The sequence below is a fragment of the Perna viridis genome, chromosome 1, assembly GCF_037379345.1.
Source record: "Perna viridis isolate PV_CMFRI_1.1 ecotype Kerala chromosome 1, ASM3737934v1, whole genome shotgun sequence".
Taxonomy (NCBI): Eukaryota; Metazoa; Mollusca; class Bivalvia; order Mytilida; family Mytilidae; genus Perna; species Perna viridis.
The window spans coordinates 61,286,992-61,308,947 of NC_142445.1; the positions used below are offsets into that span (position 1 = coordinate 61,286,992).

Sequence of the window (21,956 nt, forward strand, 5' to 3'; positions counted from 1 at the left end):
CATAATGCCATGCCTAATGCCCTTAAAAGGAGTAAGTTTTATAAATATTTTTCTTACTATTTTCCTTAAATCCAAAATAATGCTAAATTCAAATAATACCTTGTTTGTATTATTGGAGGTCTAATTTTAAAATGTACTTCTAGATTCATACAACCTACTTAAAAGGAAAATACTAGTATACTGTATTTTATCTGCTGGATACTGATGATGTCATCAAATCAAGAAAAGATTCAATGTTCAGAGATTTCCCTTCAGAGAACAGTTGTATAGGTTTATACAATATAAATGTATTTACCTGTCCACAAGCCAGTCCCATGCCCCTCTCCCCCATACCATGGGGACATGATAAATTTAACTCCAAGGCATCTGATCCTGCTTTCTGTAAAATATTTCATTTTTCAATCTGGCAGCAGAACACAAAATACAAATTTGACAAATCACATTTTATGACGATAACAAAAGGAGTAGAAATTTGCAATAGATGTGAAGAGAATCCACTATATCTACCTAAATTTTCATTTATATTAAGATTTAAACAATATGTAATTCTCTAGTCCCCTTTAACAGGATTTTTGGATGTTTTAAATCTCTTTTATACTAAAACATCATATCTGCTGACTATGTATGTATTATACCCATCTGAACATAACTTAGTCATAACAGGAATTGTCAGTCTTGTTCTAGTTTCATTTTTCTTACCAAAATTTTGGATGCAGAACATATTGAGCAACATTTTATTGTTTAATTCTGGGAACTCAAACCACCATATTACAATACAAGTCCTCTATTTGTTGCTTTTTCTTAACAATTTTACTGTGTAGAAACATATATTTGTCATTTTTATTGGTATTTTTACACAGAAAGATGTTTTACTTTTAATAATGAACTCAATGCTCTGTAAATGACGCTTCCATGAATTTGACTGGTAGAATAAGACCCATTCCCATGAACCCACCAAGTCATGTGAGGAGGCTTGCATGATCCCTAATTTCAAATTTTTCCACTTAGGCTGGTACACCTGCAAGACAACTAATAACCAGGGAGTTTAACCACTATAAAAGTTAATAAGAAGTATTTACCTCAGCCATCTGAGCAAGTTCTGTCCAGTCCTCCTTACTGTAGCTACACATTACACTGGCTATCAGAATCTAAAAACAAACACCATAATTTATTTCACTTGCATATACTGATATATCATAGATGTAGCAAATCACAGAAATATGGTATAGCCAATGTTAATTTATGATTGAAATATTGATAGAGGGAGAATCCCCTCACATTTTTTTAGATACTAAAACAGAAAAAGAAAATTTAAAACACCTTTTCATCATCAGTCAAAAAAGAAAGGTTCAGTCAGAACCACATCCTGTAAATGTACTAAATTAATGAAAGTGTGTCAGTAAATATCTAACACATGTACCATTACTTGTAGTATTGCTTACATTTGTGAAAATAAAATGTTCAATACAGACCAACTACATGGTATTTTAAATTGATGGAATGAATACAATATTCAAACTATGTAAGCTGAGAAATAAGGCTGAAAGAAATGCTTCAAATCCATCATAAATAAGCAGGTGTATTCTTCAGTGCTTTACAAGCTAATATTCACCTTCTCCGGGAAATCTCTCTTCAGTTCAGTGACACTTTGACACCAGTAAGCAGCCGTTTTCTCACTGATCAGTTCAATGTTCAGGAAAGAGCCCTGTCCAGGGCCAAACAGTTGTCCAGATGTAGTACCTCTCACAATACGAGGAGAAACATTGGTTACTATATCCTTCAAAATAGAATTACAGAAATTGAATGAAGAAATATCGTATCAATACCTTTCAGTGGCTAGAGAAAAAAATTATTTACATAAATGTATGAATATTAAGCAAGTAATTCTTTTTCATCTGAGCAATATATATAGCTACATATATCAAGAGAGATTATCAAAATTTTTAAACTTCAAAACATTGACAGACTATATGCCCACTTTCTACTATACCATCAGAAATGACAAATAACTTGTAAAACCTCTATTGATAGTAATAAACAGCACTATTAAGAAAAATCATCATGCATTTCTCAAAGGATAAAATTTACAATATTACATAGATGCCAAACCTTATCCAGGGAAAAAGTCTTGGTCAGGGCAAATCCCCACCCTGCCTGGAAAGCTCGTCTGATCATAGCACTACTGGTAGTGGGAGGGGCACTGGCCAATCCAAATGGATTAGGGAACTTCAATCCACAGAATTCTACACTGATATCAACTGTGTCTATTGGTGTGAAGAAGTTAGGAAGGTTTGGTTCCATAGATATTGGTATCCCATGTAATGACTGAAATGGTATCAGTTAAATTATTAAACAGTTCTGAAATGGAGTATATGTTCTTCACATGTGTATTTCAATTAGTAATAAATAAGTAATAAATGATTGTCTCTTGACAGAACAGCACTTAAAAGAATCGTTTTACTATAGATGTTTAAAAAAAAATTATCTTTGTCAAACCAGTAATTTTGTTAATTTTTGAAATACTCTACATCATCCATCCATCTCAGGCTCCCTGGAACTCCAAGCACTCAATATCCTGAGATTTCTTTAGTAAAAAATACCGATATGATATTAGATACAATCAATGCAAAATCATTCAGTATCTCAAACACCAACTTAAAATTCACACTAAATAATTGTCCTGTGGGTAATAAACCATTATACATGTATATACATGTAGCTAATCTAATAACTTATCAGAAGTTATATTTGCTTTGGTATAAACAGCTGAAGATCTATACCATCTGTATAATTAATGCTGCAATGTTCATACCTGTAAATACTTATGGATATACCATGAAGCTGTCTTTCCATCATTAACAGATTCGACTGTAGTCTGAGCTACACCAGCTAGATCACCACCACAGAATACCCAGGGTTCACTAGACTGCATAGTATCATTATCAATCTCAGGTAACCCCCATCTGTTCATCTTCAATGGCTGCATAGCTTCAACAACTGTAACAGAACAAGGTCAATGATTTTTTTCAAGGGGTATAAAATAGCATTTAGGTTAAATATACTTTCTTAGATATACATGTATTTTGTGTTTGTTTTTCCAAGTATCTATGACTTATGATATCTGGGTACTATTTTTAGTTCAGTTTTACAAAATTATTGTGGTTAAATCTTGATATTTTTAAATACTTTAAAATTTTGCTGATTTCAAACTCTAAAAGACATATTGATTTTACCAATAAAACATAGAAAAATAAGAGGCTACCTAAATGCAGTGCCAGAATAACCATTTTTTATGACAACTCTAGTGCAGTTATTTTGTTGGGGGAAAAATTTGGCAATTCTGAAGCAAAAAAGTATGCCAAAAAAAAATTGCCAATTCGAAATTTGGCAGATGGCAAGTCCTGAAATAAATACTTAAACTAAAAGTATTTTACAGAATTTAGTTTAATAGATGATTTTGAACAGAACACAAAAAATATGCAAAACATTAAAAATCTGCTTTTACATAAAAATCTCCCACAACAGACAATGTCAATGGGGGAGATTCTCCCATATGAACTGTTCTAAAGGTTAACAGGTATACCAATTTTAACACATGCACAATCTTACCAGATGGATCTGTAAGTCCTGAACCAAAAGCAGAAATGATATAATCCGCCTTAATTCTAATGATCTCCTCCTCATCCTCAATCCAGTTACCCTCATCATCCTGCTCTGTCCTGACAAACTCCATCCCACTGACCTTACCATTCTTATTCATCACTTTCCTGGGGGACAGGAATGGCAGGAACTCACACTTCTCCTCCCTTGCAAGCTCCATCTGTAAAATAATTTTAGAATATGTGTCATAGAATTAGAAATCCTATTAAATTTTATTAATTTTTCCTGTATTGGTGTGGCCCATACTTAGACTTGCACTAAAAGCAAATATAAAGAAACTAGAGCAGACCTTTCTTTTAATAACAATCTGTTGCCTGGACAGATTAATTTACCCCTTGTCATTTTTCTTATATATATATTGTCCTTCATGTCTTTCATTAAAAGAAGGCTAAACAACTAAGATGTTAAGAAATTTACTACCAATATATAAATATCCTATCATCTTACCTCTTCCGGTACAGCCCTGATATTGGTGAATCCCTTCCTAAAGACAACATAGACCCTCTTAGCCCCACATCTAAGGGCTGATGTAGCACAGTCAAAAGCAGTATCACCAGCTCCTAGAACTATTACTTTACCATACATCTGGGGTAACTCAGACTTGCAGGCACACATACCTAAAAAATAATATTTGAAAATCAAGATTTTAGAATTCATGTTAATTTGTTAAAAATCTGCAAGTAAATGAAGGTGTGAGAATGCTTACAAGGCAATACATGTAAAAGAAAATTTAGGAAAAAAAATGATGTACAACACTCAGATTCCAACTTGGTCTAGAGACTATTTAAGTTCGTTTTCTATGTATATTTAATTTGATCAACATTCTGTAAATACAAGCATAAAAATTTGCAAGAGTGCTTACAAGACAATATCATAATTTTTTTAAAGATCAATGCCAAATGATTCTCCCAAAAATTTTAGTATAACACACAGAGAAGCATTAAAATACATCAACATGAAAATACAAAAAAATGATCAAAATCAATGAAGATCATCCTGGTGTAGGAGACTTTCACAAAACCTGTCAATGAAGATGTTCCTGGTGTAGGAGACCTTCACAAAATCTGTCAAATTGATGAAGATCTTCCTGATGTAGGAGACCTTCACAAAATCTGTCAAATCGATGAAGATCTTCCTGGTGTAGGAGACCTTCACAAAATCTGTCAAATCGATGAAGATCTTCCTGGTGTAGGAGACTTTCACGAAATCTGTCAAATCGATGAAGATCTTGGTGTAGGAGACCTTCACGAAATCTGTCAAATCAATGAAGATCTTCCTGGTGTAGGAGACCTTCACAAAATCTGTCAAATCGATGAAGATCTTCCTGGTGTAGGAGACCTTCACAAAATCTGTCAAATCAATGAAGATTTTCCTGGTGTAGGAGACCTTCAAAAGCAATATTATCATATTTCAAAGATGAAAGGGGAATAACAGTGCCAGCAAAATTTAAAGCAAGTCTTTAGATCATTAAATCACATTATCCACAAACATGCAAGTTTTATATAGTTCTATTTGCAGAGTGTTTTCAATGTCAGTCAGACAGATGCAACCATTAATGACCAACACTTCTAAGTCACTGCAGGGAACACAAACTTTAACTAGGAAAGGCCAAAAAATAAATTTATTACAAGTATTTTGTATTTTGTTACACCATTAGTTTTTATAGCTTTTGTATGTATATTGCATACAGTACTTAAATACCTGCTTTGCTGCTAGCTGACACTTTAGGGAGATAGTCCTTAGAAGTGTAAAATCCCATAGCTTCTGTTAGTCCTTCAAATACAGGGATCTTCTTTGGATCTGGTAATCCTGGAGAAAAATATCATAACTCACTTAACTATATTTTTATCTTCAATGCTCTTCAAGTCTTACATACATGTACAGATACAATCAAATCTATATTTCCAATGCAATATCATTGTAATTTTTATTCATTGAGCAATGTTATAAATTTCATGGTATCAATTCAATGATTGACTGGCTAAGACATTTTAAAGATTTTTATTGTTTTTTTTTCTTCACATGAATAATTGATAGTTACATTAGAAAGCAGATAACTGTATTGTATACACAGACTTGTCATCTTCAATCTGGATTTGACTATGGCAAATACCTGTTGACAGAATATGTTGGTGCTTGCAAGTGAAAACAGTTATCTCCTAATTAATTTAAACTTGTGATAGAAAGTCCAAATATAGTTCAGTTAAAGTTGAAGGCAAGTTGAAGGCAAAAGACTAAATATTTTTCTTCTACAGATATATAATATCCAAAATGTTTTACTCATTTCTAATTAAAATTTCTATACCAACTATGATATAGGTCCACTCAGAAAAAGGAATATTTAATATAAAATGTTCTTACCAATGCCACAGAATACAGCATCATATCCATCCTTCTTTAACTTCTGTAATGTTATATCATTTTTGCTTAAAGCTCTGCCTTTTTCTATCTAAAATAATTATTATAAAATATGTGTTATGACATTGGTTTCAAAATGATATTTACTAATATGCTAACATGTGATGCTTACACTGTATTTATTTATCACAGAATAGTTCAGGCCTTTCATTCACTTCAGCAAACATCTATATTTGCCATGTATAACTTCTTAGGGAAAACTTTGTAGGTCTTTATACAATGCACTTTAAAACAGAAAAGGAATGTGAAAAATCTGCTGTTTTTACCACTTCATAACAAATGAAAGAAGACCTTGCTCAAGAAAGAGCACATTTAACCTTTTAAGACAATAAAAGTTTAATACAATGGATTGAATGCAATATCCTAATGACATTAAATGTATTGTGAAAAACTACCACAGTTAACAGTTGAAGCTACAATTACCTTTACACCCAAGTCTTTCATCAACTCCACCTCAAAATCCACCACACTGTAAGGCAATCTATACTGTGGAATCTCTGCTGAACTGTGTAATATAACAAAAGTTACGACAGATGATAGAAGATGATGAGAATGGACACCAAATGAGGACAAAAGCTGGCATGGCCTTTTAGGCCAGGTGTGCTAAAAATTAAGGTATGAATAAATATATTTTATCATAAAAAATTAAAATTTGGAAAAACATCACTCTGATATCTATAAAACTCTTAATAACAAGCAACTTGTGAATAGGCAATATGAGACTCAACAATTAAATAAGCAATGTGGTATGTATTCCATGCACTAAGGCTATACACAAAAAACTGCTGATTCTCAGGCCACTTTCTAAAAAAAAATGTTACAGGAGGGAGGCTTTTTTTTTTTTTTGGATCAGAAGCAAGTCTTTTTTAGAAATTTCATTGAATTAAACAATTCTGTAAGCATACAGGATGTTGAGAAGTTGAATAAAATATTCCATGGTATTAAAACTTTACTGGTATATGAGATGTGGCAAGAAATAAGAGCCATCTCTCTGCAACGCAGCAAACTTTTGTTTTTAATGATAAATGTTAAATAACAGCCTCATTTGCATCATATTTTTTACATTTCAGTCAAGTGAGCAGACGAATCCATTAACTAATTAAAAGATTCCCTACTGAATATGAAAATTTCAGGATTTTGATGTAATAAAAATTGCAGATGCGGGAGGGTTTTTAGGGATGCGGCGGTGCTTGAGAACCTAGCATATTTTTTTTTTAGTCTAAATCAATCATGCAGCAGTTATAGACTGGCAAAGGTGAATGCAAAATGATTGTGTACCTCAGACCACCAATATAGTTTTGTTTCTCAAAGATAGTGAGATTTTTGTATCCTAGTCTGGCAAGAAAGGTAGCACAACTTATACTAGCAGGACCACAACCAAGCAAGGCCACCTTAGCTTGGTAACTCTCTGGTAGCTGGTCCACTGGGGTCAGGGATGGGTCTCTAATCTGTGGTACCTTCATCTGCTTGAACACCTACAGTGTTTGACAAGAAATATAATTAATATAGATATTACATTGTATATATACAAGTGCATCAACTGTAAATTATTTCAAGAAAAAAAAAAACATGTATGTAGGACTTAGAACTGAAAAATGCAGCAATGAGAAAATTTATAGATTTATTTTTACTCTCATCAATTTAACTCAATCTTTTTATCCCTATGTAAAAATCTTATGCAGATTAGCATGCTCTCAATACATCACATGCCCACATTTCAATTTCTGTGAAAATTAAACCAATCCAAGATTTTATTACCATTCAACATTCACCAACATTAAAAGAAATTCCTTAAAACAGGAGTGATATGCAGGTGACAAGCCTGAATCATCATTTTTAATTTTTTAAATGCTCACTCCACTGAAAAAAAAACCCCAAAAAGTGGACCCCCTTGAACAATATTTGTGAAACAATCCATCCAACTTTTCATTGCTATTTACAATTCACCAAATAATTGAAGGAAATCCCTTTAAAAAATGAAGGCACAGGATGGGAGACAACATGCTTAATACACAATGACAGATGCACATAGTCAGGTATGGACTGGCAGACAGGTCAAAAACATTATATTCATGATTACTAAATGAAATAATTTTCTTAGTCTTTGATAATAAAACAACTGAAATAGCAAAATTCTACATGAATATGTATCGAAGAGAATTTGATACATTTACAAAATGTAAATCATATACAAAAAGTATTAAAAATTTGTTTTTCCATAATGGACCAGCTATATGTCCAGGGTTTGTAACAATAGCCCAAGGAAGACTGTTATGGTCTGAGGCAATGCTGAGGACTATTACAGACTATTACAGTCTTCCAAGGGTCAATTTTAACTGAAAGAGGACACATAACAGGTCTATTACAAAGAAAACACATTTCTTAATGCTTATCTAATAATTTAAACCAGTTTAAAAAAATTTAGAAGTCAACATGCATAAGAAATTTTAGTAACAATACATTTTCTAAATCAAGAACTCAGTTCAAAATTGAAAAGAAAGTAATTTTTAGTTTATTTCTGTATCATGTTAACAGGAAATTATAGTAAAAAACTAAATTTACATCCCTACAAATGCACCTGATTTGTAAAGCTATTGATGTAAGATGGTCTATTTATAAAAATTACAATGGACCGGAATGAAAAACCATAAAAAGTCATGAAGACCAATCAGAAAAAAGAACAATAATCCATAATAACTGGTTACACCTACAATGGACTGAAAAGGAAAACTTTGTTGGGCAAATATATCCATAATGTAATTAACTAGTTATTTAAACACTTTCTTATATCACATAACTCCCCCATTCCAATTTTTTGCTAAATGCAAGTTAAATGCACATCTTTATTTAACATATACTTTGTAACTTTGTATAATATGTACTCATGGGTAAAAGCTTTATTTTTTATTTGTTTGAGAATTTTTATAATTACCACCCAGAGGCCAAAAGTTTTAGAAACTGACAGGCAGACAAATGGGCAGCTATGAAGAGCACTGTATACATTATATGTTCCCAGTGTGAGTTTAAACATAAAACATAGCAGATAAATTTACTGTTACCTCTGTGGCAAACTGCTGCAGACCTCCAATGTTGATTGGTCCTTCTTCTGATGCATAAAGGTTACAACCTCCAACACAAAGGTCAGAGGTTGGACACACCATACCACATGTAAGTCCCAGGGGATTGTCAGATAATATGTATTTAGCTGCTCCATAGTAGTTCTGTAAGTAAATCAATTATCACAGGTAGAAGTGGGATGTTTCTTAATTACTAAACATGCAGTCAGAATATAACTGGGCTAAAATTAACTTGCAAACATTTATTTGTTTTCATCGGGAATTTTGTGCAATAATGTAATGAAAGGCATGTAATCTACATACTTGGAACAATATACATTTACATAAATTTGCATAAATTTGTGTTATTACTCATTGTTATAAAAAATGAATTTCCTATTAAGTATGTTTTTATACAAATGTAGAATATTAAAGATTACTTCCTTCTTTTCATATAGGATTGTGTATACATTTTATTAATGCATTTATGATAATGAATTACATGTTATATATTTACCAAAGTGTCCATCCAATTCTATATACTCTCACCTTGTTAGATATACTGGTGATGAAGGATTTGATATCAAGCTGGGTAGGGCAACTTTTCTGACAAGGGGCATCAGCACATTTAAGACATCTAAAATAATTGTAATAAGATGACAATAGCATTGTATCACAGGTTATCTTAATGTTCAATTCTCACAACTCCTAGTTTCAAATCCCATCAACCCCTACTCCTGGGTTCAAGCATGTAGATTTAAGTTACTGGGTATTTTGTAATTTGGAACTTTGCACTTATGAATTTTAATGCAACAAATCTCCTCTTGAAATACAGGTTAAATTCTGTGTAAAGAGTTATCTTGTTTTCAGCAAAGCATGTTTATAAAAAAAATATTGAATTCCATTTCAATACACATGTATACTTAGTTGCAGTGGGAGAAATAAAATAAAATAAGAGGGAAGGGCACTAATAATTTTAAATTTCTACAATATAATTAACCAAAATTCTGGAGCAGAAGAGGCCCTCCCCTGGATCAGCCTTTTAGCTGAAAGTTCAATGTAATAGAAAATCCATATTTTGTTTTTTCCAGGCTTTGAATTTGTTTAAGTATTTTACCTGGCAGCCTCCTTTAAGGCACCTCTTTCACTGAGTGTTGTATGTTTTATATCCTCAAAGTTCTTCTCCTTAGTTTCACAACTCTACAAAAATAAAATTTTTGATATAATTGTCATTAGTACCATAATACAAAACTGGTAATACATACCATCATAAATTTGTATATAATTTATATGTTCATGTACGTATAATGGTAATCTGTAATACCAAGGACATGTAATCCTTATGTTACCAATGTTTGATATTTTTCATGATGTTTTAAACTTTATATGCATCATGACATTTTGCAACATAATATCGGTATACATTTCAAGGTCACAAGCATATATTTTTATATGGAGAGTAACATGTATCAACTGTTAATCCAAAGATTGATACATGTATTAACTGTTAATCCAAAGATTGATACAATGTCTTCATTAACTTGAAGAATATTGCTACACATCTTTTCAGTAAAAAAAGATGAAGAGGAAAAGTCCCATATCTCCTGTAATGTTCGATAAATCAAAATGTTGGCATGATATGTTAACTACATACATGTACATGTATAATAAATAAACTCCTACAAAATTTGAACAAAACCCTTTGAGTGGTTTCTGATTAGTTGCGTCCACAGAATGTTCTTATAATAGAGCATGCACAAATTCAACTAAGTCCCATAACTTCTGTAAAATTTGTCAAATCAAATTGGAGGCACAAAAAAATCAGTCAATCAGTTTCATCAGATTTGCATTCACAATATTACTGAGGTTTTATTCCTCGAATGCCAATATCCTTTGATCTACCGACTATTTACCTGCAAAATTTGTTGGCATTCAAGAAATAGGTGTCAGTGGTTATAACAACAAAGGTGCATGCTTATCAAAACACTCATACTAATTAACAGATAGGTAAATTACAGGTGACTTATTTCAGTTCATATTTCAGATAGTTATTCCAGTTGTTAAAATCTTTTCATTTTTTGGCTGTTTCTACTTAATTATTTCTTCACAAAATCATACATATACATGTATAGCATAATAGACTTTTGAATTATTTTTGTTAGTACAATAACTTGAACATATTTTTATCTATCATTCTACTTTATTTAGGAATACTATTACTAGAACTGTTACTAAGTATGACGTTTTTGTTCAGTTAAATAAATTATTTGTAATTGCCACACAATGTAGGAGATCAGTTTTTGCTGTTAGTGGTTTAAGGACTATACTCTTATTATCATAATTTGATATCATATGAAGCATAAAAAGTAGAAAATAAATATATTCATATAAATTAGTTAAAACACTAGAATGATAAAGAATGAAATAAATCATTAATATAAAGTTCAGAGTTTGAAAGAGTAATCAAAGGTACCAAAGTTATAGTGGTAATAAAAAGAATGTAATCCAGGGACAAAGAGCAGACATGGAAAACTGACATACACAACAAAGAACATAAAGAAATGAAAATCATACATACAAAGTAACAAAAGCAAATGAGCAACTCGGAATCCACTAAAAACTGGGAACATGGACCAGGTGCACCGGTAGGGTAATGTTTATTGATGTTAAATTTCTGAATTTCATTAAAATTTTTGTATATAATTTATACATTTCTTAAAAAAAAAGTAAAACAAATGTTAAAATTTTATTATATTTTTACAAATTTTTATTAATTCAAGTTTATTATACTCTTACATATTTTTTTTTTAAATCTGCTGTTTTCCATATGAAAAAAGGTATAAAATGTTCCATTTATCAACTAATTAATCTCAACAGTTGAATACCTGTAAAAACATTTTAATTGTTATAAAAAACACCTGTTGTTATAATATAAACATCTACTGAAATATTTTTGTTGGCATTCAAGGAATAGGTAACATATAAAATGTTGGCATTCGAGGAAGACACCATTACTGACCCATGAACTGATGGGACAAAATGTGACATGCCAAAGATATCACTGATAAAATCTTACAATTTGACTATTTCCTCTTGTGTCTGTAATTTGCCTACCACTACAAATGGTGTCATAGATTGTCTTGGGCACCTTAAAATTTGTATTAAACCATTCACTTTTGACTGGGTTATTTGAAAATAAATGCATGTGAAAATATCAAGCCCCCTTGTGATCTGCCTGTCAATACATTCATGTAGTTATGTTTTTCATATTTGTTCATACATTATTAGAATTAAAAAAAACAACAACATTGTAAAGACTAAGTTAGCTTACACTGCATCCTTTCTGCTGGTTCCTTTTCCAGTGCTGCTTATTTTTCTTTGTGGCTGAGCTTGGTACAAGACTTGCATTTGGTCTGATTTTAGGATTCAAAGCAAGAATACTCTGCAAAATATAAAATGTCTGATAATTAAAATGACACTGTGGCTCTTTCACCAATAGATGCCAGTGATGTCACTAAGTTTTTAAGTAGCTGGCTAATTAGATAAAGTAGGCGGCGAACCCGCCCATTACGGCAGGGGGTCCGGGGTAAAGCTCTGGGGTAAATGGTGCAATATCCTGCATTCTAGGGCTCTCCTGGGCCATTGTACAGGACAATAAGATTACAATTTTTATACAAGTTTCTGTTAGTTAAGCCTAAAAAATGTGATATTTTTTTTAAATTTTGAACAAATTGTTTATTATTGAAAAGTTCCCCATTGCATAGACCCTTCTTTTTTCCACTTCAGACAAGTGACAACAAAGCAATCGATCCAATCTTGTTGAAAATTTTGTTTTGACAAAAATGGCACTTGTCATACCCAATGACCTTGCTAGTATTTTATCGAATTAAAATAAGATATTAAATATCATCGATAATATGATTGTTAATTTATATCTACCATTGTCACTGTCTGTCTTTTTGGCCTTAGCTGGCCCTGGTGACAAAAAACTACAGATAGATGATTGACCCTGTGTCACAGGCTTTGACCTTTTACGGCCCGACATGTTGCTTTTTGCTGACCGGAAACGAAGTATTTTTAGTTCGGTGAAAATAAGAAAGTCTATATTTAGAAACAGGGAAAAAACGCGGACTATTTATTTTAGCAACCGAACAATGCATTAAAGTCACACCGATGCGTCATTCAAGTGCAATCTTTAATATTTGTGGATGAATATTGTCAGTATATTATATAAAGAGGGTCTTGAAGAATATTTCATGAATTTTATTTTTGTGGGGTACGAAAGTAGCCGGCGATTTTTGCCGGCTGCCGGCTTCTAATGACATCCCTGGATGCATTCACACTTGGAGACAATGCTGGTGTCAAGTGGCGACTAAATGACCAGAGTGAATTTGTGGTAGGTCTTAGATTTCCTGTTTGAAAGTAAAATTTCGAAAATAATGTAGAATTTGGTAAGTTAGGTACAAAAAAATGTTTCCTATGATTGTAGGGAAAATGGATTTTTATGGACAGCTTTCCTGCACAGCCCTTTAAAAAATATTCTAAATTACTGAAACAAGATACCAATACATGTACATGTGTGTGACACGTTTTAACACCTTACTACATTAATATTCGAATATTGTTTATAATTATAAAGAACAAATGTTTTGTACTAGCATATACATTAAACATTATCATTATGCAGACTAGGGGCAGCGTTAATGACATGTACATGTACTTGGAAAGAACAGTAATTCATATATGTACATGTAGACACAGTATTAACTTTATTTCTGGCAATATGAACTTTATTTCCAACAGTGTTATTTTTCATATCAGGAAATTATTTTTTCATTTCCTGAAAATATTTTTCTGACAATTTTGTTGATGTTTTAGTGGAATTTTGAACAATATATACATGTACATACAATTCGACACGCTGATACGACCTGCTTGAGGAAGACGACTTGATAAGACAATTAGACACACTGATACCACCTGTTTGAGGAAGATGAGTTTATGAGACTGTACATGTTTTTGTGGTCATATAAAAGACACATTTTTCAAAAGTATGTACAGGATGGTTTACAATGTGCTTTTTACATGTAGCAAATCATCATTATGTGTAATTTTTTGTATAACTAGAAGCCCGGTTTATCACAGGAGCCCCCGCGTCATTTGTTAGAAGTGATTTTTTTTAGTAAAACAATGTGCCTGTAAGACACTAATGATGCCCCCGCTCGCTAAATTTGCCAAATAAGAACATGATTATTTTTACATGAAGACATGGTCTGCAGATTCAGAAATCATTCCAAGACTTGTGATACTCATGTTCCAAAGTCCAATAACCCAGTTCCTTAATATTTCATGAAAATCAAGATCCTAAGACCTTGCACACCATCATTATGTGTAATTTTTTGTATAACTAGAAGCCCTGTTTATCACAGAAGCCCCCACGTCATTTGTTAGAAGTGATTTTTTTTTAGTAAAACAAATGTGTCTGTAAGACACTAATGATGCCCCCACTCGCTAAATTTACCAAATAAGAACATGTTTATTTTTGTATAAAGACATGGTTTGCAGATTCAGAAATCCTTCCAAGACTTGTGATACTCATGTTCTAAAGTCCAATAACCCAGTTCCCTAATATTTCATGAAAATCAAGATCCTAAGACCCTGCACACCATCATTATGTGTAGAAACACCCTGCAAAAAATAATTTAGATATAATTCAAAAACTACAAGAGGAGATAGCCATACCAGCCATATAGCCCTATTTCTGAGTAAAATGACGAAATGTAAGTACCACCAATTTCAGTAATATTTCATGAAAAGCAAAATCCTTTGGCCCTGCACACCTTCATCATGTGTAGAAATATCCTATAAAATATTTTAGATGTAGTTCCAAAACTGTATGAGGAGATAGCCGGACAAGCCATGATCATGTGCAATCTGGACAGATGGATGGACAGACAGATGGACGGACGGACAGGGGTAAGTTAATATGTCCCACCCGACAGTTTGTCGTGGGGGCATAAAAACAATAACAGTATATTCCTTAAATAGCTTAATACCCTAAAAACTTATTGTAGTGTGACAAGATATCTGTATTTAGAATTCATTAAAGAGTATATCATGTATAGGTTTGAGGTTAAAGTCATCATTCAAAATTTAATTGTTCACAGTTTTTGATTAAAGTTATATTGTTATCATAGTTACAATGTTATTTCTTTGTGTTTTTTTACCTGTAACTTTTCTATGAAGGTTCATACATGTATATTTGGAAAATTTCAGGCAAACAAACAACACATACATAATTGATGGTCTTTGATAATGGGAAAGTTGGCGGAGATACAATGTATACTACCATCAACCAAAACTTTTAATTTCTTTCATTCTTGATAGATTTCTGGTGAAGACAGTGACCCTGTCTTCACTGGCAAAGCCAAGCAATCAAAATCGATGTAAAAAAAAGTAGCCCCGGCAAAGCTCGTAAATATTCAGATATAAATAAAAGTTAAAAATTATGTTGTTTGCTTTGTTTACAAGTGATATCAAAATTTTCAGAAAAAAAAATCTTCCATAACTCTCTTCTATTGAACTACTTGTACATAATTGCTTCTTTTTTTAACATTCTTAGCAATTATACAATAATTAATTTTACATTTTCACATGGGTGCATTAATTTGCTCCATTTTTCAACACCATTCATTTTTAGTCATAGTTTTAGTAATTTAAAATGAAAGAAATAGGTTCTCGAACTTGTGAATAGTGAAGATCTGGGATATCTTCCACGAGTGTGAGAAATCCTACGTCTTTCCCTCATTCCGCTATGCTCCACTCGGTAAAAGACAGTATTTGTCCAAGATCTTAATTATGCACTTGTTTAAAAACCTACTGTTATCAACTCTTCAAAATGGAGTCACCATTAAAAATACCTTGGTATAAAGGCAGAAGTTAATTCAGAGAATTTTTGCAATGGTGACAACACTGAGGAGAGTGGAGAAATCAAAATTTGTGATGACAGTAGTGAACATAGGGAAAATTGCAACATATGCTTTTACACATTTTAAAGGACCAATATGGAGAGTTATGATTCTATGCCTATAAATTCACATGAAAACAAAAGGGTTTTCTTCAAAATTATATGAAAACAATCCCTTTTCAAATATTACGTCCTTTGGAAGTCATTTGATTACCATTTGATTTTCATTCACCTTCCTTTCATTACTTTATTTGTTAGTTATCTTGACCTACACTTAGAAATCGATGGTAAAAGAATACTATTGACCAAACTTTACAACAAATGTGATGACTTTTCATTCAGAATTGTCAACTTTCCTTTCATCTGTGGCAACATCTCCTCAGCACCTATGTATGGAGTGTTCATATCACAATTCATACGTTATGCCAGAGCTTGCTGAAACTGTACATGCAGACATTTTGTATCGCACTAGAATTCCAACACATAAGCTTCTGAAACAGGGTTATGTTGCTACAAGATTGAAGGCATCACTACAGAAGTTTTATGGTTTTCATCATGAACTCGTGGATCGTTATGGTGTATCCATCTGCGCCATGAAAACTGATTTATTCAATATGTCATAGTTTTCATTCCTCATTTGTCTACCCTGGACTTGACATCTTATGAGCAACTTGGCAGGTGTTTCTAGAAATGCAGAGGATGCTTACCCTACTGGTGCACCTGGTCCATGCTCCCAGTTTTTAGTGGAGTCCAAGTTGCTCATTTGAACATATTAAAAACATGTTGCAAGTTTTCCTATGTACATGTACATGTATCAAATACTGCATGTCAGATGCTTCACAGTTCTTGACTACATAATGTACATTCCAATAATTTATTGTTAAACATAAACCAAGCATCCTAAACATGTGCTTTAAATAGACATGTAATTAATAGCACTATCATGGTAAACTAAAGTACAATGTACAGGGTGTTGCTTTCCTTAATAAGCATCAGTACAAACGAGTACTCTTAACTAAAGCTACCAGCAAAATGAATGTGAGACATAGACCCAGTTACATAAAATGTATGAAGTATTCTAACTGACAATACTTTTTCATGCGTGCATGATATGGTATGATGTTAGACTAATTATTAATGCTTGAAATATTAATGTAATCAAGTACATATAAATTTGATGATTACACTTTTTTGTATGTTTATATACGGGTATATGTTTTACATGTACATGTATATACAGAAGGTACAAGTTACTAGATGAAATTAAATTATAAGAACCATTTGAAAAAATCTTCTATCAATTAAATTATAAGAACCATTAGACAAAATCTTCTATCAATAAATAGTTAAACATGTACATGTGAAATTCCTTATTTATAGCAATTTTTGTCATACATGAACAGTACAAATGTACTTCTTCATAAACTAATTTCGTATGTATGCAAACAAAATAAAGAGGCTACATTAGTCAGGACATGAATGTCATTTATTTTCATGTACTTCATGTATAGAAGTATTTAGGCAACACACCTTATAAAGGTTTTATAACAAACATGCCTCGTTTTTGGACATTGTCACAACAATTAGGTCAAACAACATCATACATATGAACTGACCAGAACCAATGATATGTATATTTTTATATCTAAGTACAAACTATTTATATTGCCCTACACTGGCAACATACATTACAATGTACATTGGAATTTGTTTATGTACATGTAGATTACAAGTCAGTTTATTTAAATTACTATACAGGTACTTGTAGTTAGTCTGGACTCTAGCAGGGCCTAATCTAGACACTGATGACAAAGAGAAGCTGGACAGTAGCGGGGCCTAATCTTGACATCGATGACAAAGAGAAGCTGGACAGTAGCGGGGCCTAATCTTGACATCGATGACAAAGAGAAGCTGGACAGTAGCAGGGCAAAATCTAGACATTGATGACAAAGAGATGTTTTAGTAAATTCTGTTGGAAAAATAACAATACTTAATACAAAAGCCCTCTCAGAGACTGTAAACACATGGTAAAGGGGAGAAGTGAGCATGACAAAGAGAAGTTTCTGCTCATTTCTTCCTCTAGATTAGGCCCTGCACTAGTCTAAATAGTGCCCTTAACTATTTAAGCATGGTGCTGCATCATGCCATCAACTTAAAGAATTATGCTGCTCTCATTATGAATTTTAAAAAATACCACAGACAAACCCACTTTCAGTTTAAAGAATATTTTGATCATTTGTTGACTGATTTTCAATGACTGGTAAACATTTGCTTCTGTAAAGTTGCAATATTTGGCATCCATTTGCATGTATAACATTTCTACATTACACTAGGATGAATTTTACTCAAAATGACATTTTTTTTTACAGTTGAGTGCCACAAAATTACACAAATTACCATACCTTTACAAATATAAGAGAAAAACTACATGTATAGTCTAAAAATATCTTATCACAAATGGTTTTATTTAGTACATGTATAATTTCATAAGGTTACAATGTTTTGCAATATACATTGAGTTTGATTCTCAAATGGAATAATGCTTCATTGCAGGAATAAATGAATCTGCAAGAGGTACATAAACTATGACCATGCATATAGGAGAGTTCACCAATAGATCTACATATACATGTACATGTAATTGATGTCATATTCACTAATTTGCATTTTATTGAGTGTCAAATTGGTTGACAATAAACCATGTACTATATACATGTATCTTAATTTTCTTTATGATTCCCTAATACACCAACAAAAAGTTAGTCATGCCCCAGAAGCAACAAAAAGTGACTGTCAATATGGAGAAAAGTCATTGGTTCCTTAAATCAAAAACATAAATATGTATAGGTTAAGATTATGTTTCAGTAAAAATAACTTTATTTTTTCTGGTAGTGTCTGAGTCTTTTCTTTTACTTTTTTACTAAGTGAATATGTGTTTTCAAAAAGTCTAGTGAAAATGTGGATGTGCATGTATGTACGTGTATCTGTGCTGTTCCACTGTTGTTGTTGTCAAGAACCTACACCCTCTCAGAAGAAATATAACACTGATTGTATTATCCAAATTGAACCAAGCTTTACTAAGATATGAAAGGAAATTGTTTTCTTTTTTAAAATAAACACTTTTACAGCTGTAAGTTGCATCTGAATTTTGTTTTGGTCACAAGTGTAAAATATTCCCATGATCTGTAGAGTACCGTAATATTTCTGGTATCTCACCCGCTAAACCTGAAAACTATGTTGCTAGAGATGCCGTTGAAAAATTGCAAAATATGGTGAAGTGCTATAAAGTAATTGACCATTTTGAAAGCCACTATAGGGGGTCTGAAATCTTTTTTGCCCAAAAAAAACCAAACAAACAATAAATGTTTAAAATTTTGAAAAAAAAACAACATTTTTTTACTTACTTATTAAGAAAAAAACAAAAAACAAAACATTTCCTAAATATTCAAGGCAGATTTTTAAATAAAAATATTGATTTCATTTGCTGAAATATAAATAAAAAATATTGCACTTATGAAACAAAAAACCTCATCCAACCCACATTCTTTGTGTAAAAGTGGTTTCAATGTCCTTTACCATGTACATGTATTCTTACGAGTCTCGCTGATATTGGCAATGCCCACTCCATATTACATGTATAATCCCTTTTGGGAGTCAGTATCCAGAGCTGTTTTTATCAATTTAGATCGAAGATCAGAATTGATATAGCAGTCGCTAGAGCCTTTAGATTTGTAAAGCCTGTTAGCACCTGCAATTACCTTGCACCACCGCAGGAAAATAGTACCATTGGCTTACCTCATTATAGTTCAAATGCAGATAGTTAGGTCCACTTCATAGGTACATTGTATTTCTAATACATCATAATTAATTTGATGCCATTTACGCCAATAAACAAACCCAATAAACATTTACTGCGAACTTATTATGCTGAATAATTTGGTTTGAATTGACAATGATTCAATTAAAAGTAGTTGACATCTAACCTCTTATCAGTATCTGTTTATTTCTATGCATTTACCCGAATAAACCAATCGTTGACTGTCGATATATACAAATTGCCAATAAATGCTTTATTTTTAGTTTAAGTCGCCAAGGAGCTAAAAATATAAATCCCTTTAGACGCATAATAAACCTTTTGATGGTTAGCTATAGAAATGGAAACCCAGTGCGATAATAATAGTCATCATTCATAGAAATGAAATATAAAAAGGTATGCTGAGTACCAATTGGAAGAGCTGTTTTCAGATATTTCATGCTGGCCCTGGCAGATCCATACATTAAGTATTTACAAAAATGGGGCAGTGATTCTGATCAAGAAACTTACATAAAGAAAGAGGTTCCAGACAGGGAATACACGTCCTGTTCTTGACTATTATTTGCCGCATATTTTTACCGATCTTTCAACAAAAGGGTTGTATCAAACCCCGAAACCATTCGGATGTATCACCCTTTGTATTGTGTATTTTTATTACGGTTACCACCTCATGATATCAGAAGCCCGGAGAAGACAAATAAAAATAAAACTTTGCTTAGACGATGGCATAGGAAATTGGAAAATGCATTTCTTTGAAATGATGTCAGTCAGTGGTCTGGTGATATTGCTTTTTGAAATAATCATTCTATAATGTATGTGTCTCTGGAACTAGGTGCCGAGAAACTAAGCGCTTTTACATGACACATAGGTGTCAATGCGATAACTTGTAGCACTTGGGCTATAAAGCGTAACAACCAAGAAATGTAGCTAGTTGAGGGACATGTATATCAGGTTGTCTTTGGAAAAGCAGAGGATGCTTACCACACCGGTTCACCTGGTCCATGCTCCCTGTTTTTAGTGGAGTCCTAGATGCTCATTTACTTTTGTTACTTTATATGTATTATTTCGGTTATTTTATGTTCTTCGTTGTGTGTGTCTGTTTTCCATTTCTGGTCTTTGTCCCTGCATAGCATTCGTTTGATTTCCGCTCGAATCTTGGTTCCCTTGATTACTCTTTAACAGACAGGTTCGGCCTGCAGGTTGATAAAATGAATTTCGACTTGAAAAGATTATGGAAAGGCTAGCCAGTACTTAGTGGTGTAATACCCCTGTTTCGGAAAACCAGTCGCCTGCACATATAAGAAAGTAGTTCGAAATTGCATGAAGTAGTCCTAAGATAGCATCTTATTATTCTCATAGTTAAGTAGAGGTATAAAAACTTAGTATCATCTGAAAGCTGAATGAATCAGCAGTAGTCTAAAAACTTCAGTTTTTTTTCTAAGTGTAGGGTAAAATAATTCTATACAAAAACTCTATGCCCTTGATATTGCTAAATTTCAAAATGAAAGTAGTGATTTCTGCACTTGGCTATTTTAGCTTAGGTCCTTTCTTAGAAGGTATGTTGATATTTTTATGAGAGTTAAGATAAAAGGTGCCCATCATAATGAAAGCCCTCCAGCACCATCTGTACTGATGTAAAATTTGCTATGAGCCTTATAAATAGCTGAATTTAACATAGAAAGTAAGGGAGACATGAAATGGTGGCATTACGCCTTGTAGTTCAATTATGCAATATATCAGAGAGTTTGCGTTCATTTATCAAGGTGTTTCATATAAACCGACATCAAACCTGAATATAACACAAACTGGCGAACTGCAACCATGCATTGTGAATTTTGGTATGTACTTTTTTTTTTAATGCCCTTTGTAATCAGAATGATTAATTTAAAAATAAATCAAAGAATTCAATATGATATTAACCATTTATAACAATAAGCTTGTGTAAAGATACGTTTTAATTTCCTATTATACCCTATTTTTAAAATATGACGATTATTTGCGGCGTAAAATTCGAACGATCGATATAAATTGATATAGTACA

The 21,956-nt window shown here is 32.4% G+C and overlaps 1 protein-coding gene and 1 long non-coding RNA gene across 3 annotated transcripts in view; one reads left to right on the forward strand and one right to left on the reverse strand.

Moving 5' to 3' along the window:
* Window positions 1-21,956, reverse strand: part of LOC148629705 (dihydropyrimidine dehydrogenase [NADP(+)]-like) — a 30,532-nt gene that overhangs the window by 7,896 nt on the left and 680 nt on the right. Inside the window, exons 1-16 of one of the 2 annotated variants that reach the window (XM_088555579.1) lie at window positions 13,074-13,195; window positions 12,466-12,576; window positions 10,252-10,334; window positions 9,684-9,771; window positions 9,138-9,299; window positions 7,357-7,553; window positions 6,502-6,583; window positions 6,022-6,109; window positions 5,362-5,469; window positions 4,108-4,277; window positions 3,610-3,820; window positions 2,813-2,997; window positions 2,110-2,325; window positions 1,613-1,777; window positions 1,080-1,148; window positions 296-379 (exon numbers count right to left, since the gene is read on the reverse strand). In XM_088555579.1, coding sequence (XP_088411705.1) covers window positions 296-379; window positions 1,080-1,148; window positions 1,613-1,777; window positions 2,110-2,325; window positions 2,813-2,997; window positions 3,610-3,820; window positions 4,108-4,277; window positions 5,362-5,469; window positions 6,022-6,109; window positions 6,502-6,583; window positions 7,357-7,553; window positions 9,138-9,299; window positions 9,684-9,771; window positions 10,252-10,334; window positions 12,466-12,576; window positions 13,074-13,076 — 2,022 coding nt within the window. In that variant the 5' untranslated portion in view covers window positions 13,077-13,195. Of the gene's footprint in view, window positions 1-295; window positions 380-1,079; window positions 1,149-1,612; window positions 1,778-2,109; window positions 2,326-2,812; window positions 2,998-3,609; window positions 3,821-4,107; window positions 4,278-5,361; window positions 5,470-6,021; window positions 6,110-6,501; window positions 6,584-7,356; window positions 7,554-9,137; window positions 9,300-9,683; window positions 9,772-10,251; window positions 10,335-12,465; window positions 12,577-13,073; window positions 13,196-21,956 lie in introns of those variants that run through there. The other variant, XM_088555573.1, reaches the window with a different exon arrangement.
* Window positions 13,395-19,235, forward strand: LOC148629706 (uncharacterized). The gene is made up of 3 exons (XR_015917199.1): window positions 13,395-13,530; window positions 15,013-15,110; window positions 17,860-19,235. It is a non-coding gene; the product is annotated as an uncharacterized LOC148629706 (long non-coding RNA).